Source organism: Eptatretus burgeri, chromosome 17, assembly GCF_056783735.1.
Source record: "Eptatretus burgeri isolate ZD-2024b chromosome 17, Ebu_testis_v1, whole genome shotgun sequence".
Classification (NCBI taxonomy): domain Eukaryota; kingdom Metazoa; phylum Chordata; class Myxini; order Myxiniformes; family Myxinidae; genus Eptatretus; species Eptatretus burgeri.
Window position 1 is genome coordinate 649,954 of NC_140977.1, and position 17,028 is coordinate 666,981.

General features: G+C 43.8%; 1 protein-coding gene across 1 annotated transcript in view; it reads right to left on the bottom strand.

Annotated features, from left to right (window-relative positions):
- The window catches only part of LAMA5 (laminin subunit alpha 5), a 406,222-nt gene that overhangs the window by 267,073 nt on the left and 122,121 nt on the right, over positions 1 to 17,028 (bottom strand). The window contains exons 10-14 of the mRNA XM_085862975.1: positions 13,598 to 13,747; positions 13,275 to 13,331; positions 8,623 to 8,802; positions 5,403 to 5,618; positions 2,732 to 2,866 (exon numbers count right to left, since the gene is read on the bottom strand). Coding sequence (XP_085719101.1) covers positions 2,732 to 2,866; positions 5,403 to 5,618; positions 8,623 to 8,802; positions 13,275 to 13,331; positions 13,598 to 13,747 — 738 coding nt within the window. The remainder of the gene's footprint in view (positions 1 to 2,731; positions 2,867 to 5,402; positions 5,619 to 8,622; positions 8,803 to 13,274; positions 13,332 to 13,597; positions 13,748 to 17,028) is intronic.

Below are 17,028 nucleotides of genomic sequence, written 5' to 3' on the forward strand. Positions count from 1 at the left end.
TGGCTTTGTTTATCAGTATCTTTGTTTAGAGGGTTTATCTTTTTCCTTTGATGGCTTTGTTTAACAGTATCTTTGTTTGGAGGGTTTATTTTCCTTTGATGACTTTGTTTATCAGTATTTTTTTTCGAGGCTTTTTTTTTGTTTTTTTTTTGCTTTCATGGCTTTGTTTATCAGTGTCTTTGTTTAGAGGGTTTATTTTTCCTTTGAAGGCTTTGTTTATCAGTATCTTTGTTTTGAGGTTATATTTTTCCTTTGAAGGCTTTGTTTATCAGTATCTTTGTTTAGAGGGTTTATTTTTTCCTTTGATGGCTTTGTTTATCAGTATCTTTGTTTAGAGGGTTTATTTTTTCCTTTGATGGCTTTGTTTATCAGTATCTTTGTTTCGAGGGTTTATTTTTCCTTTGATGGCTTGTTTATCAGTATCTTTGTTTAGAGGGTTTATTTTTTTCCTTTGAAGGCTTTGTTTTTCAGTATCTTTGTTTAGAGGGTTTCTTTTTCCATTGAAAGCTTTGTTTATCAGTATTTTTGTTTAGTGCTTGTTTTTTTTTTGTTTTCATGGCTTTGTTTGTCAGTATCTTTGTTTAGAGGGTTTTTTTTCCTTTGATGGCTTTGTTTTTCAGTATCTTTATTTCGAGGGTTCCTTTTTCCTTTGAAGGCTTTGTTTATCAGTATTTTTGTTTTGTGGTTGTTTTTTTTTTTTTTTGCTTTCATGGCTTTGTTTATCAGTATCTTTGTTTCGAGGGTGTATTTTTTCCTTTGATGGCTTTGTTTAGCAGTATCGTTGTTTGGAGGGTTTATTTTTTTCCTTTGATGGCTTTGTTTATCAGTATCTTTGTTTGGAGGGTTTGTTTTTCCTTTGATGGCTTTGTATATCAGTATCTTTGTTTAGAGGGTGTATTTTTTCCTTTGATGGCTATATTTATAAGTATCTTTGTTTAGAGGGTTTATTTTTTCCTTTGATGACTTTGTTTATCAGTATTTTTTTTTCGAGGTTTTTTTTGTTTTTTTTTTTGCTTTCATGGCTTTGTTTATCAGTGTCTTTGTTTAGAGGGTTTATTTTTCCTTTGAAGGCTTTGTTTATCAGTATCTTTGTTTGGAGGGTTTATTTTTTCCTTTGATGGCTTTGTTTATCAGTATCTTTGTTTAGAGGGTTTATTTTTTCCTTTGATGGCTTGTTTATCAGTATCTTTGTTTGGAGGGTTTCTTTTTCCTTTGAAAGCTTTGCTTATCAGTATTTTTGTTTAGTGCTTGTTTTTTGTTTTTGTTTTCATGGCTTTGTTTATCAGTATCTTCGTTTAGAGGGTTTATTTTTTCTTTGATGGCTTTGTTTATCAGTATCTTTGTTTCGAGGGTTCCTTTTTTCCTTTGAAGGCTTTGTTTATCAGTTTTTTTTGTTTTGTGGTTGTTTTTTTTTTTTTTTTGCTTTCATGGCTTTGTTTATCAGTATCTTTGTTTCGAGGGTGTATTTTTTCCTTTGATGGCTTTGTTTATCAGTATCTTTGTTTAGAGTGTTTATTTTTCCTTTGATGGCTTTGTTTATCAGTATCGTTGTTTAGAGAGTTTATTTTTCCTTTGATGGCTTTGTTTATCAGTATCTTTGTTTGGATGGTTTGTTTTTCCTTTGATGGCTTTGTTTATCAGTATTTTTTTTGTTTTTATTTTTTATTTTTTTTGCTTTCATGGCTTTGTTTGTCAGTATCTTTGTTTGGAGGGTTTATTTTTTCCTTTGATGGCTTTGTTTATCAGTATCTTTGTTTAGAGGGTTTATTTTTCCTTTGAAGGCTTTGTTTATCAGTATCGTTGTTTAGAAGGTTTTTTTTTCTTTTGATGGCTTTGTTTATCAGTATCTTTGTTTGGAGGGTTTATTTTTCCTTTGATGGCTTTGTTTATCAGTATTTTTTTTGTTTTTGTTTTTTTTTTTTGCTTTCATGGCTTTGTTTGTCAGTATCTTTGTTTGGAGGGTTTATTTTTTCCTTTGATGGCTTTGTTTATAAGTATCTTTGTTTAGAGGGTTTATTTTTTCCTTTAATGCCTTTGTTTATCAGTATCGTTGTTTAGAAGGTTTTTTTTCTTTTGATGGCTTTGTTTATCAGTATCTTTGTTTGGAGGGTTTATTTTTCCTTTGATGGCTTTGTTTATCAGTATTTTTTTTTGGAAATTTTTTTTTTTTGCTTTCATGGCTTTGTTTATCAGTATCTTTGTTTAGAGGTTATATTTTTCCTTTGATGGCCTTGTTTATCAGTATTTTTGTTTGGAGTTTTTTTTTCTTCCTTTCATGGCTTTGTTTATCCAGACCTTTGACTGCAGGTTTTGTTCCTTTGATGGCTTTATCACTATTTTTGTTTTCAGGTTTTTTTCCTTTCACAGCTTTGTTTATCAGTGTCTGTTTATCGGTGTTGTTATTTTCATGGCTTTGTTTATCACTATCTTTTTAATTTTTTTGAGGTTTTGTTCATTTCATGGCTTTGTTTATCAGTGTCTGTTTACAGGTTTAGTTCCTTTGACGGCTTTATCACTATCTTTGTTTTCGGGTTTTGTTCCAAGTTGAATGAAAATATAATGTGCAAATGAGTATTGGTGTTTGTGAATATTGTTCATTTGAATGATATATTATGAAAATAGCAGAATTGGAATTGCACGAATAATGAATTTGGATGCACAGCATTAAATGCATGATCATTTAATTCCAATTACAATGAGGCATCTGTAAGTGCGTTCCTCAGATACATACAAGGACACAGGGGGAAGCCGTAGAATCCAGGAATGCAGCGGTCGCATCTCGGGCCAGCCACGTTCAAGCCGCAGTGACATTTTCCACTCACAGCACACTCATCTCGCTCCGTCCCACGTGGCTCACACTCGCATGCTACACACAATAAATGGGGAGAAGAGTTGCATCATTCACTTATAAATAACTACCTGCACAAACTTGTTGCTATATTCCCAAATATCGCCTGGACAAGAGAAATTAGAAACAATGGGACACTGGTTCTTTTACGACCATAAAGATGTTACCATGAGGTATACTATGTTTCCTTGCTTATATTACTCAACGAGGAGAAAAGTAAATGAATAAATTAATTGGTTAGTTCAATTCAGTATTTCAAAAGATTAGCATGTCGTCGCTCTAATTTCTTCAAAATCTGATGTGAAAATGGATTTCCTTGTTTGACTGTTCATGGGTTAGAGGATAACAGTTTATGATTTAATAAAAAAGTGAAAAGTCAGCCAAAGATGATTAATAATATTAAAACGAACTCTCGTGGATGCTCGGCCAATCACACGCACAGCATCAAATATACATCCTCAGCTTCATCGGACTCAAATGGATTTGGAATAATTGAAAAAGTACATTTTAGAAAAAATGTTGAAAATGTTGAAAAAAAATTGGATTTCACAATTTGTGAAAAATAAAAACTATAACGATACCCAGTGCCAAACGATAGCTCACTGATTCCGTATTCATATCCGAATCCTGAAGGATTTCTGCAAAGGCATTCACATAAAGAAAGGGTTCCCATACAGTATCGTATGTAAAATAGCACCATCTAATTTAGGTCTGTTTGAGCCTGTGAGTATTTGAACCTGCAGTGCAAGTAGCGATTGCCTCATGATAGAGAAATAAAGTGGTTCCGGTTCAGAACCAAGTACTGTACTGAACGATACTACACTCTCCAATTTATTTATTTATCTCCTGTCATCATCGTTGTGACTACTTCCAGCCACGTTTCAGGCTCCACCATGGACAATTAGTCTATGGTGGGGATTGGGTGTTAAGAACCAAACGTTGTTGAGCTACTCTTTGCCGTAAATTATAATTTGTTCAGGGTGCCAGCGATAGCTCCCATACACTTCGCCAAGGAAACCGAGGGATATTTAACATCCACCAACGAATGCTAGACGATGGGACACCTGGTTTAACGTCCATCCGAGAGACAGCACACGTGATGGGACACCCCGTCAGTGAAGTACCAATCTGATAGTTTACAGTTGGGTCAGGAGTTAAATCCATAAAAGACAACTTACAGGAAAGTGCGCTATCTCTTTTCTACGTTGTCTGGCATCTTTCATGAACAATTAATGCATGAGCTGCTGAATGAGCTTTAAGCCTGTATCTCACTGGGCTGCGACAGCTCACGACAAAATGCGAACGGGATTCTCCAAAATGTCTGGAAACATTCGTGGTGGTTCTCAATTTCCTCGCTTGAGTCGCAGGACGTCGCTCTGGTGTCGCTGGAATTTTGAACATGTTCAAAAAATTTGTGCGACAAATTCTATCTCAAAATAGTCACAGAGTCGTCGCGGTTGTCTCGAACCCTTCTCAATTTAGTTTTTCCGTGAGTCAGAAGGTGCGACAAATGTGACATACAATGTAATGTAGATAGATTCACAATAGTTCAATCCAGATATGACTAATAATAAAAATAAAAACAAAAACTTACAGTCCATATTGTAAAACCAGCATTGTCTGTCCTCTTTCTCTCCTGTTCTGAGTAATGGCCTTCAATGCAAACTTTTCACTTTCCCATCATTCCTTTCACCTTCCCATCATACCTTTCACCTTCCCTTCATTCCTAAATCACGTCACACATATTTTTACATAAATTAGGTCACACACAAAATATGGTCACACCCACAAGCCCCTATCAAGGCAGATGAACAATTGGGTCACACACAATGTTTGTGGGTGCAACGTTGACAAGTAACAGAACACTTCGAACAATCAGGCTTGGTCAGCATTCTCCTGTAATCTCACCATCCTGTTCTGCCAGGGCACAGCTCCCACACCATTGTAGTACTCAGTCAGGTACTCTCTTACTCGTTTCCCAACTGACAATATGATTGCTGGAAGGGAGAGGCCATATATATATATATATATATATATATATATATATATATATATATATATATATATATATATATATATATATATATATATATGGTCCCGATTTCTCAATTGTCACGCACAGTTGTCGTGCGACTGTTGCATGACATTTGTGCGATGGTCGCACGACCGTCGTGTGACCATCCTGCGACAGTTGCATGTGCCAAAAAAAATCTCAGTTTTGTCACCTGAACGTCGCGCGAATGTCGTGCGACATGTATGCGAACTCCAGGCGAACTTCATCCCAAATTTCGCCGGGAGTTCGTGGGACATTCGTGCGATATTCGTGAGACATACGCAAATGCGTTTTAGTATAAATTCAGTGCGATTCCAAGTGAAAATTATTGCTGTTTTATCGCAATTTGGTGTCTCCAACTAGTCGCGAGCTGTCGCAGCCCAGTGAGATACAGGCTTTAGGTCCATTATAACTGAGATGTTTTCCAACCTCATGTTTGGAATTACAAGAACTATTTTCAGTTAAAGAGAATGTGAGTGAAACTGCATATGTGTGCCCTACCGGCCTGGTGATGAAACTTCTTTACCGTCCCCTCTGTATGCTTCCCATTGTTGGGAATGCGAGATGAAATTGCCACAAATGGATAGCACTCGGGGTAGCCTTCGTAGCCAGGGGCACAGCGGTCACAGCGCTCTCCAGAATAGTTGTTTCTGCACAAGCACTGGCCAGTGCGCTGATCACAGGTACTCTCAATATGGCTCTGTTCACAAGGACACTCTACAGGGTGTGCGTAACAGGACAATGAACGAAAGAAAATTAGGAACAGGAAAAAAAAATGAACTATCATACAGAACATTTCAGAAATAAATGAGGAATCAGCAAGAGGGTGATGTACATTGTATGTACTTTCAGAACCATCAAAATTTCCGTTCCTCTCCCTCTCATTACCTCCTCCTCATCAGAAAATCCCTACTTGTCATTTCTCAAATAACTTTCTCCTAATTTTCACCCCATATCGCCATTTCACCCCCCTTGTGTACACATGGATCTGCAAACCACACCGTATTTAGCCTTCTTTTAAGTCCATTTGTGTTGTCTATTTCGAAAACAAACTCCTACAAGTAATTCTGGAAAATGAATTACAATGTCTCCATGAGGGACGGGCTCTCCATTTCGTCTTTTCCAAAAACAGCTCACTCAAACAACATAATACTTCAGCAAAAGACAGCATGGTCAAACGGTCATATTGCAGCAAGAAAAATGTACAAAACAAAAAAGTTACATTTACACACTGTATGTAATTGCTCAGTGATAACTGGTCCATTGGCTTTCTCTACATGGTACGGCTATGTTGATGACGTGAATCAAGCATCACGTGGCACTTAAGGAAACAAATCTGCCGCTTTCGAAATACAAATTCCCTTTTCCTCGAAACACCCAACCCTTTTCCTTCACTTTTTTTTTCTATCAAGTTCAAATCACAACTTCACCATTTTCCTCCAACAACATCATGTTCACGTGTGATGAAACGCGACGCCCGACGTGTGATGAAACTCGACGTCCGACGTGTGATGAAACGCGACGTCCGACGTGTGATGAAACTCGACGTCCGACGTGTGATGAAACTCGACGTCCGACGTGTGATGAAACTCGACGTCCGACGTGTGATGAAACTCGACGTCCGACGTGTGATGAAACTCGACGTCCGACGTGTGATGAAACTCGACGTCCGACGTGTGATGAAACTCGACGTCCGACGTGTGATGAAACTCGACGTCCGACGTGTGATGAAACTCGACGTCCGACGTGTGATGAAACTCGACGTCCGACGTGTGATGAAACTCGACGTCCGATGAAACGCAACGTCCGACGTGTGATGAAACGCAACGTCCGACGTGTGATGAAACGCAACGTCCGACGTGTGATGAAACGCAACGTCCGACGTGTGATGAAACGCAACGTCCGACGTGTGATGAAACGCAACGTCCGACGTGTGATGAAACGCAACGTCCGACGTGTGATGAAACGCAACGTCCGACGTGTGATGAAACGCAACGTCCGACGTGTGATGAAACGCACCGTCCGTCGTGTGATGAAACGCAACGTCCGACGTGTGATGAAACGCAACGTCCGACGTGTGATGAAACGCAACGTCCGACGTGTGATGAAACGCAACGTCCGACGTGTGATGAAACGCAACGTCCGACGTGTGATGAAACGCAACATCCGAGGTGTGATGAAACGCAACATCCGACGTGTGATGAAACTCGACGTCCGACGTGTGATGAAACTCGACGTCCGACGTGTGATGAAACTCGACTTCCGACGTGTGATGAAACTCGACTTCCGACGTGTGATGAAACTCGACGTCCGACGTGTGATGAAACGCGACGTCCGACGTGTGATGAAGCGCGACGTCCGACGTGTGATGAAACGCGACGTCCGACGTGTGATGAAACTCAACGCCCGACGTGTGATGAAACTCAACGCCCGACGTGTGATGAAACTCGACGGCCGACGTGTGATGAAACTCAACGCCCGACGTGTGATGAAACTCGACGTCCGACGTGTGATGAAACGCAACGTCCGACGTGTGATGAAACGCAACGTCCGACGTGTGATGAAACGCAACGTCCGACGTGTGATGAAACGCAACGTCCGACGTGTGATGAAACTCGACGTCCGACGTGTGATGAAACGCAACGCCCGACGTGTGATGAAACTCGACGTCCGACGTGTGATGAAACGCGACGCCCGACGTGTGATGAAACTCGACGCCCGACGTGTGATGAAACTCGACGTCCGACGTGTGATGAAACTCAACGCCCGACGTGTGATGAAACTCGACGTCCGACGTGTGATGAAACGCGACGTCCGACGTGTGATGAAACGCGACGTCCGACGTGTGATGAAACGCAACGTCCGACGTGTGATGAAACGCAACGTCCGACGTGTGATGAAACGCAACGTCCGACGTGTGATGAAACTCGACGTCCGACGTGTGATGAAACGCAACGCCCGACGTGTGATGAAACGCAACGTCCGACGTGTGATGAAACTCGACGTCCGACGTGTGATGAAACGCAACGTCCGACGTGTGATGAAACTCGACGTCCGACGTGTGATGAAACTCGACGTCCGACGTGTGATGAAACGCAACGCCCGACGTGTGATGAAACGCAACGTCCGACGTGTGATGAAACGCAACGCCCGACGTGTGATGAAACTCGACGTCCGACGTGTGATGAAACGCAACGCCCGATGTGTGATGAAACTCGACGTCCGACGTGTGATGAAACGCAATGCCCGACGTGTGATGAAACGCAACGTCCGACGTGTGATGAAACTCGACGTCCGACGTGTGATGAAACGCAACGTCCGACGTGTGATGAAACTCGACGTCTGACGTGTGATGAAACTCGACGTCCGACGTGTGATGAAACGCAACGCCCGACGTGTGATGAAACGCAACGTCCGACGTGTGATGAAACGCAACGCCCGACGTGTGATGAAACTCGACGTCCGACGTGTGATGAAACTCGACGTCCGACGTGTGATGAAAATTTATATCTGATGTGTTAACTTCACTGCTTTTCCTCCAATATTCAGCTGCAACACTGCAGGTGTTTGGTAATTTGATTTGTGGACTTGTGCAATGAGATCTTTTTCAAGAAGCTATGAGTACGGAGTGCACAGATTGTCGAGCGACCTAAAATGACCCAACACAATGCAACTCGAAGGGAGAAACACACTACGAGACAGGGGACCTGTGTGGGCTTACCACGGCAGTATGGGTATGCATAATGCCCTTGGGCACACTGATAACAAAGATGCCCAGAATAACCATGGCGGCAGATACAGCTGGCAGCATCGGGAAGGCGGCTACAAGCCACCGAGCCCACAGGGCTGCACTCGCATGCAGATGTCGCCGAGACACACTTGCCATCACACTTTGCAGATACTGTACGTAGCCAAGAGGGAAATGGGAAAAGGGGGAAACATAACCAATTAATACAGCAATACCCCAATTTACATCTCCCCTTTATGCATCATCACTTTATCAAAACCACGACCAATTTCAGTCCCTTCAACTAGCATTTATGTCACTTTAAAAGCCTAACTTTTATTCTCGAATGTGTTCAGAACTTACAAAACTGATAAAGACGTCAAAATTCATCGTTAAATACCAAATCTGGAGATGGCAAAGTTGCCAAAATAACTCCACATACTTTACTTTGCTTCACGCATGAAGAAATGTACTGTGCTGTCGAGTGGTTAAGAGGTATTGTAAAAGTGTAACCTTTAAGTGAATTTAGTGAACGTGCCATTGATGTCAGTGGGTTATTAAGTTTAACTACGACTACAATGCATACCATCGATAAAAAATGCCGACGTTCATCGAACGAGGAAGAAGGGGGAAGGAGGAAAAATAATGAGGAAGGAGTTTGAATGCTTCTGGAAGATGTTTATTTTTATATAAATGTCTGGTAATTGGGTTTTTTTACGCATGTGCACGTACTTCAATATAAATATCATTAAAAAAAAATTTAAGGCAATATCATCGGTAAAAAGCGAAATATAACACATAAAATGGTGACGTAAGAAATTAATTCCATTAATTATTCCTGCTTATTCCATTAATTCTGATGAGAAAAACTACTTTCATTCCAGTCATTTCGATATATTCGTCACACTTTTCAGGAACACATCCCCGATGGAAACCAGGGTCTTACAGTAAATAAAGTAAAAGACAGGAGTGGAAAGTATGACACAAAGGAAGAAGAACAGCATGGCAATGAAAACAAGCAGGAAAGAAGTACGAGAGAAAATTAAGCAGATCAAAAAAAAGAAGAAAGAAAAATAAATTAATAAAAGTGAATGAGAGACGAAACTACCTGCAAATTGCTTAAGCAGCACCAACACTCTGCACAGAGTATGGTCCCAATGGATGGATGATGGTATCCGGCGCTTGATGCAAATTGGTATCCGGCGCTTGATGCGACTTGGTATCCGGCGCTTGATGTGACTTGGTACCCGGTGCTTGATGCGACTTGGTACCCGGCGCTTGATGCGACTTGGTATCTGGCGCTTGATGCGACTTGGTACCCGGTGCTTGATGCGACTTGCTATCCGGCGCTTGATGCGACTTGCTATCCGGCGCTTGATGTGACTTGGTATCTGGCGCTTGATGTGACTTGGTACCCGGTGCTTGATGCGACTTTGTAACCGGCGCTTGATGCGATTTGGTATCCGGCGCTTGATGAGACTTGGTATCCGGCGCTTGAAGAGACTTGGTATCCGGCGCTTGATGCGACTTGGTATCCGGCGCTTGAAGAGACTTGGTATCCGGCGCTTGATGCGACTTGGTATCCGGCGCTTGATGCGACTTGGTATCCGGCGCTTGATGCGACTTGGTATCCGGCGCTTGATGTGACTTGGTACCCGGTGCTTGATGCGACTTTGTAACCGGCGCTTGATGCGATTTGGTATCCGGCGCTTGAAGAGACTTGGTATCCGGCGCTTGAAGAGACTTGGTATCTGGCGCTTGATGCAACTTGGTACCCGGCGCTTGATGCGACTTGGTATCCGGCGCTTGATGCGACTTGGTATCTGGCGCTTGATGCGACTTGGTATCTGGTGCTTAATGTGACTTGGTACCCGGTGCTTGATGCGACTTGGTATCCAGCGCTTGATGTGACTTGGTACCCGGTGCTTGATGCGACTTTGTAACCGGCGCTTGATGCGATTTGGTATCCGGCGCTTGATGAGACTTGGTATCTGGCGCTTGAAGAGACTTGGTATCCGGCGCTTGATGCGACTTGGTATCTGGCGCTTGATGCGACTTGGTATCCGGCGCTTGATGCGACTTGGTACCTGGCGCTTGATGCGACTTGGTACCCGGCGCTTGATGCGACTTGGTACCCGGTGCTTGATGCGACTTGGTATCCGGCGCTTGATGCGACTTGGTATCTGGTGCTTGATGTGACTTGGTACCTGGTGCTTGATGCGACTTGCTATCCGGCGCTTGATGTGACTTGGTATCCGGCGCTTGATGTGACTTGGTACCCGGTGCTTGATGCGACTTTGTAATTTGGTATCAGGCGCTTGATGAGACTTGGTATCCGGCGCTTGATGTGACTTGGTACCCGGTGCTTGATGCGACTTTGTAACCGGTGCTTGATGCAGTTTGGTATCCGGCGCTTGATGAGACTTGGTATCCGGCGCTTGATGTGACTTGGTATCCGGCGCTTGATGCGACTTGGTATCTGGCGCTTGATGCGACTTGGTATCCGGCGCTTGATGCGACTTGGTATCCGGCGCTTGATGCGACTTGGTATCCGGCGCTTGATGCGACTTGGTATCCGGCGCTTGATGCGACTTGGTAACTTGCGCTTGATGCGACTTGGTACCCGGCGCTTGATGCGACTTGGTACCCGGTGCTTGATGCGACTTGGTAACTGGTGCTTGATGCGACTTGGCAACTGAAGCATTGGTGCTGCCAAAGCAGTCTCCTGGGCTATTAGACACAATCCTGGACATGTCGCCACTCCGACACAGGATACCAGAAAGCTGGCACTCATTTTGCTGACCTCGGAAGGATGACAGGCAGAGTTAACCCACCTGGTATTAATTTAACAGCCAAGTGGGATTTGAACTCAGATTTGAACTCAGAATCCTCAGATCCCAAGCCCACCACCCGAAACCATTAAGCCAACACCAGGCATATCCGGAGCGTGATGCGACTCGGCATCCGGAGCGTGATGCGACTCGTCATCCGGAGCGTGATGCGACTCGGCATCTGGAGCGTGATGCGACTCGGCATCCGGAGCGTGATGCGACTCGGCATCCGGAGCGTGATGCGACTCGGCATCCGGAGCGTGATGCGACTCGGCATCCGGAGCGTGATGCGACTCGGCATCCGGAGCGTGATGCGACTCGGCATCCGGAGCGTGATGCGACTCGGCATCCGGAGCGTGATGCGACTCGGCATCCGGAGCGTGATGCGACTCGGCATCCGGAGCGTGATGCGACTCGGTATCCAGAGTGTGAAGCGACTCGGCATCCGGAGCGTGATGCGACTCGGCATCCAGAGCGTGATGCGACTCAGCATCCGGAGCGTGATGCGACTCTGCATCCGGAGCGTGATGCGACTCGGCATCCGGAGCGTGATGCGACTCGGCATCCGGAGCGTGATGCGACTCGGCATCCGGAGCGTGATGCGACTCGGCATCCGGAGCGTGATGCGACTCGGCATCCGGAGCGTGATGCGACTCGGCATCCGGAGCGTGATGCGACTCAGCATTAAGGTGTGATGCAACTCGGTATCTGGCATGAAGCAATTTAATGTTCGATGTGTGATGCAATGTAATATCTGATGTGTGATGCAGTTTAAAAACATGCGAGTTTGCTCCATTGGGGGACATCAATGAGGTTAGCTTCTTCTCCACGTAATATCTTTTCATGCACACATTTATTATGAATGAGGTTTGTGCCTTCTCCAAGTAATAAGGTTGCAATGCACACATCTATTTTGAATGAGGTTTGTTCCTTCTCCACGTAATATCTTTTCATGCACACATTTAATATGAATGAGGTTTACGCCTTCTCCAAGTATTAAGGTTGCATGCACACATTTACGAATCGCCCTCACTCCATGGTGTGTTATCTCGAGACTGATTTGTGCAGTGAAAGGTGATCCGAGCAGTCGGTGTTGTTTGAAGACGAATCTTTGAAAGACATTAGTGCATTTATTTTTCAATGTGAGAGTTAAACTGTGCTCAGTTGGACAGTGGAATACGATACCAACAGTGAGTGGCATCTTTGGTATGGTAGGCCCTCATATATTTATACAGATTAGCTGCCAAAGTCCACAATTTGACCAAATGACCATGCAATGGGACACACTTTACACAGGTCTAACAGGCCTTCCCCAAACCCGCTCTCACAATGTGTTATCGCATGACAAGTTCAGGCATATGAGTGGCCCAATGTAGGTGGACGTTGATAATCATGTCATGTGGAGCACCGTATCACTGTAAGGTGGAAGTCAACCAGGCAAATTTGCATCCTGTATAGTAGGTGATAACACCACAAGTATGAAACTGTAATCCTGAGCATAGAGGACATCCTCAATTTGTCAAATTATGTATCTTCCATCGGGGAGAAAAATTACATTTGGGCAATTACAGTTACAAAAAAAACCAACATTAAGAGCTGATATGATAGCATTTTCTTAAATCAAAAGAGAGTTTTAAGACAATGAGAAATAACAACTTAGAAGGGAGAGAGAGAGTGAGAACGAGAGTGAGAGAGAGCGACAGCGAGAGCGAGAGCGCGAGCGCGAGAGAGAGAGAAAGAAAGAAAAAAAAAAAAACAAAGCCAATGGCTGAGCAGCAGAGGGCAGCAGGGAGCAAGTAAAGTGATGTCACTTACTCAAATTGGGGCCTATCTGCTGTCCCGTCCCTTCTGTAAGCGTTCCATTGTATGCAGCTGCAGGAAACACAACAAGGATATCAAATGCAGCATCAGGGGTCTTCATGTAATGAGGGGTCCTCATGTAACAGTTACTCGTTCAGATGTACACAGCATACAAACTATATATCTCGAGTGCAAGAGAATTACATAATGCACAGACAAATTATTCCGCAATTATGCCACGAAAATGTTTCCACCGAATGAACAATTTTGCATTCTTCATCGAGTTCGGAAGCTCGACACAACAATGTGGATTATTTATGTTTGATGCCAAGCAGTACCTTGGGGCCATTCACGACGACACTGCGGGAAACCATAGAAACCCTGTGCACAGCGTTCGCAGCGTGGGCCAGCATAGTTGGACAGACAGAAGCAGCGTCCGGTGCCTTGTTCGCAGGTATTCTTTGTATGGCCGTGTACACAAGAACACTCTGGGGAGCACACAGAATGTGCGGGGAATGGAAAACAATGGCAGTTCACAAAGATGGAGTTTAAGGGAGTGACAGGCACAGCAAGGTGTAGAAAACGGTACAAAATGAAGCGTTTGGTGGGTAAGAGAGACAAGGAGAGAGCAAAGCAGAACAAAAGGTTATTATTTTATGAATAGCAAATAATTCAAAGCATTCATTAGTCATTTGCTATATTATTTTATTTATTTATTTATATACTGTCGAGGCTCTGATGAGAGCTAACACACAGAACGCAGAACAACAAGGGGAGCAGGAGACAAGAGGGGCAGGCGAGAGAGGGAAATAAAAAAACAGTGGGGAACACAGACATGAGATCTGTGGAAGGGAGCGGTATGGGGCGGGATACACAGGGTAAACAAGATGGACATTGCAGGGACTTTCAGGAAGGAAAGCAGGGGATTTGAAGGAGGTGGGTTTGGAGTGGATTAACGGGGGTAGAAAAGATCGTGGTTTTGGATGGGGGAAGATAAGAGGTGGTGGTGAACAGCTGTTTTGAAGGCCTGGAGGGAAGAATGGGATTAGAGAGAGTGTGAGAGTATATTCCAAAGGTGGGAAAAAAGAGGAATGAAAGAGTGAAGGTGAGCAGTGATTCTTGATTTGGGTAGTTTCACCAAAAGGGGGTTGCTGGCAGACCTTGAGCGCTTTGCAGAAATATGGGGGGACATATCACAAACAGAGCAGGGGGGTGGGGGGGTGAGGCAGGAGAGGAGATGGTAGAAGACAAAAAGACCACCGACCTGCCTGCGGTGAAAGATTGAGAGAGTGAGAGACCGAAAGACTCAGCTTCATCGCGGGAGATACCAATGATCCGAAATGCCTTGGTTTCAACAGCGTGAAGTCAAGAAAGGTGAGAGGCGGGAGCACCAGCCCGGAGGGGACTCCGTCAGGCTGTGGACTAAAGCTTTGTATGTGGTCAGGAGCTCAGGTGGGCCGAGGAAGGACTCTGCACGACGGAGGATTCCCAGTCAGCGACTGACTTTGTTGGTCAGGTTGGAAATGTGGTTTTCCCAGGAAAGATCATGGCAGATAGTGAGACCCAGAAGCTTGAATGAAGGGATTTTTTCAAGAGGATTGTTAAGAAAGTACATGGGGGTGGAGTTTTCCAGATGATCCTTTTGGAGAGACATAGTGAGAGTGTGAGACTTGTCAGGATTGAAAGACATGTTCCACATGTTGGACCAGCTTGTGATTTTACCCAGATCTGCAGAGTGAAGAAGCTGCTGCTTGCCGATCAGAGGGAGGACAGATGGTACAGCAGAGGGTGGAGTCATCAGCAAAGAGATATAGAGGATTTTCCAGAGAGTCGGAGAGATCATTGATGAAAACCAGAAACAGAACAAGGCCCAGAACGCTACATTAAGGAATTCCAGCCTGGACAGGAAGAGTGGATGAGAGAACTCCATTTTGGGCTACACGTTGGCTGAGACAGGAGAGGAGATGGACTTGGATATCCATAGGAAGAGAGTTTGGTGAGCAGGGCAGGGTGCCAGACCGTATCGAAGGCATTTGATATGTCTCGAGACATGGCTCTGATTTCAAATCTGGCGTTGATAATCTCCATCCATTGTTGGGAGAGCAGAAGCAGCATATCCAGGGTAGAGTGACCTGGTCTGAATCCAAATTGATGATCAGAAACCAAGCCATTGGAGAAGAGCAAGGATTTAATATCTGAGGCGATGATGGATTCCATAACCTTGTTGATTATTGTGAGAAGGCTGATTAGTCTGTAGTTGCAGGGATCAGTTTTTTTGATTAATATTAATTTGTTTCTGATCAAAATGAATGCATATTTCCTGTCTGCTGTGGTTTTATATACGGGAATTTAAATTAAGGTGGGGGCGGGGGGGGATAAAGAGGGAGGGTAATGATGGACAAGGGAGAGAGGAGGGATGATGCATGGATAGAATAATATGAGCAAAAAGGAGCACAAAAGCAAAAACAATGGCACTTAGGTGGAACTTTTTTCGAAAGCCATTAATGAGACGTACTGGCCAATGTATATTCCAAGTTTCAGCTCGTTTCAATGTTGAGGCTTGGAGATGTGAGTGCCAACACATTTCAGGCAGACAGACAGATTGACAGAGACCAACGTGAATTTTGAGGCTTTTTCATGAAAAACTCAAGAATGCGGAAAAACGGACGTTGCTGAAATTTGGGACGTATTACATCAACGTAAAAAGGATTTCCTTGTGAAACTTGCAGCTGATTTTGTCCATTAGAAGCCAAGAAACGAATTTTCAGTATCTGTGTTAAAGTTGCAATACAACCTCTGGGTTGAAGGTGATGCTTTGGTGTGGGATTATGTCCAATGAGAACGGGGGAGTACTCATTACACTCCACATTTCAATTTACCTGCTGATCACATCACATGCCTTCTGATTGAATGGTTTGCATTAGCGGGAACAATCATCTGGGTGGCAGACGGACGGTTGTTCTTTGCGGATTATGTCATTTTACCGTGTGAGACATAATCTGTGGTGATGCTCACCATGACAGTCAGGAGGAGCGTCTGATGCTTAAACGACGAATGTGGTCATCATTGGTTAGATATTTATCGGTATGCCGTCCTGATAGAGCAAATAAGCCCGAAACCTCGAAAGGCGGTTCCGTTTGATATTTAACTGAAGTTAACAATAAAATCTTTGTCTGTTTGACAGAATCACAGGGCTGAGGCCTCTGGGTTGGAGGTGACGACGCTTTGGTGTAGGACTATATCCAATGGAGATGGGGGGAGGCTCGTCACACTCGACATGTTTCAAGATTATATATATATATATATACACACACACACACACACACAGACACTTCCGGGGTATGCTTACATATTGTGCTTCCCATAGTGCCGGATACCAAGTCACATCAATAGCATATGAACCGTGCTTCCCCAATGTCTCAGGTCACACACCTGCATTTGATTTTTCATTTATTTATTTTCATTTTATTGTTCATTTATTTATATTTTCATTTGCGGACGCTTTCCGATGGTTCTGTGATTTTTCAGGGTGTATCGGCTTTGATGTCCATCAGCACACAAAATTACCATGCCTCCCCATTGTCTCGGGTCACTCACCTGCATTTTTTTTTTCATTTATTGATATTTTCATAAATGGATGTTGGCCGACGATTCTGTGATTTTTTCCGGTGTACCGGCTCCGATATCCATCAGCACGCAAAATTTCAGCTTTCTATGTCACCCGAAAAGTACCAATCTTTAATATCAGTCAGTGAGTCAGTGAGTAAGT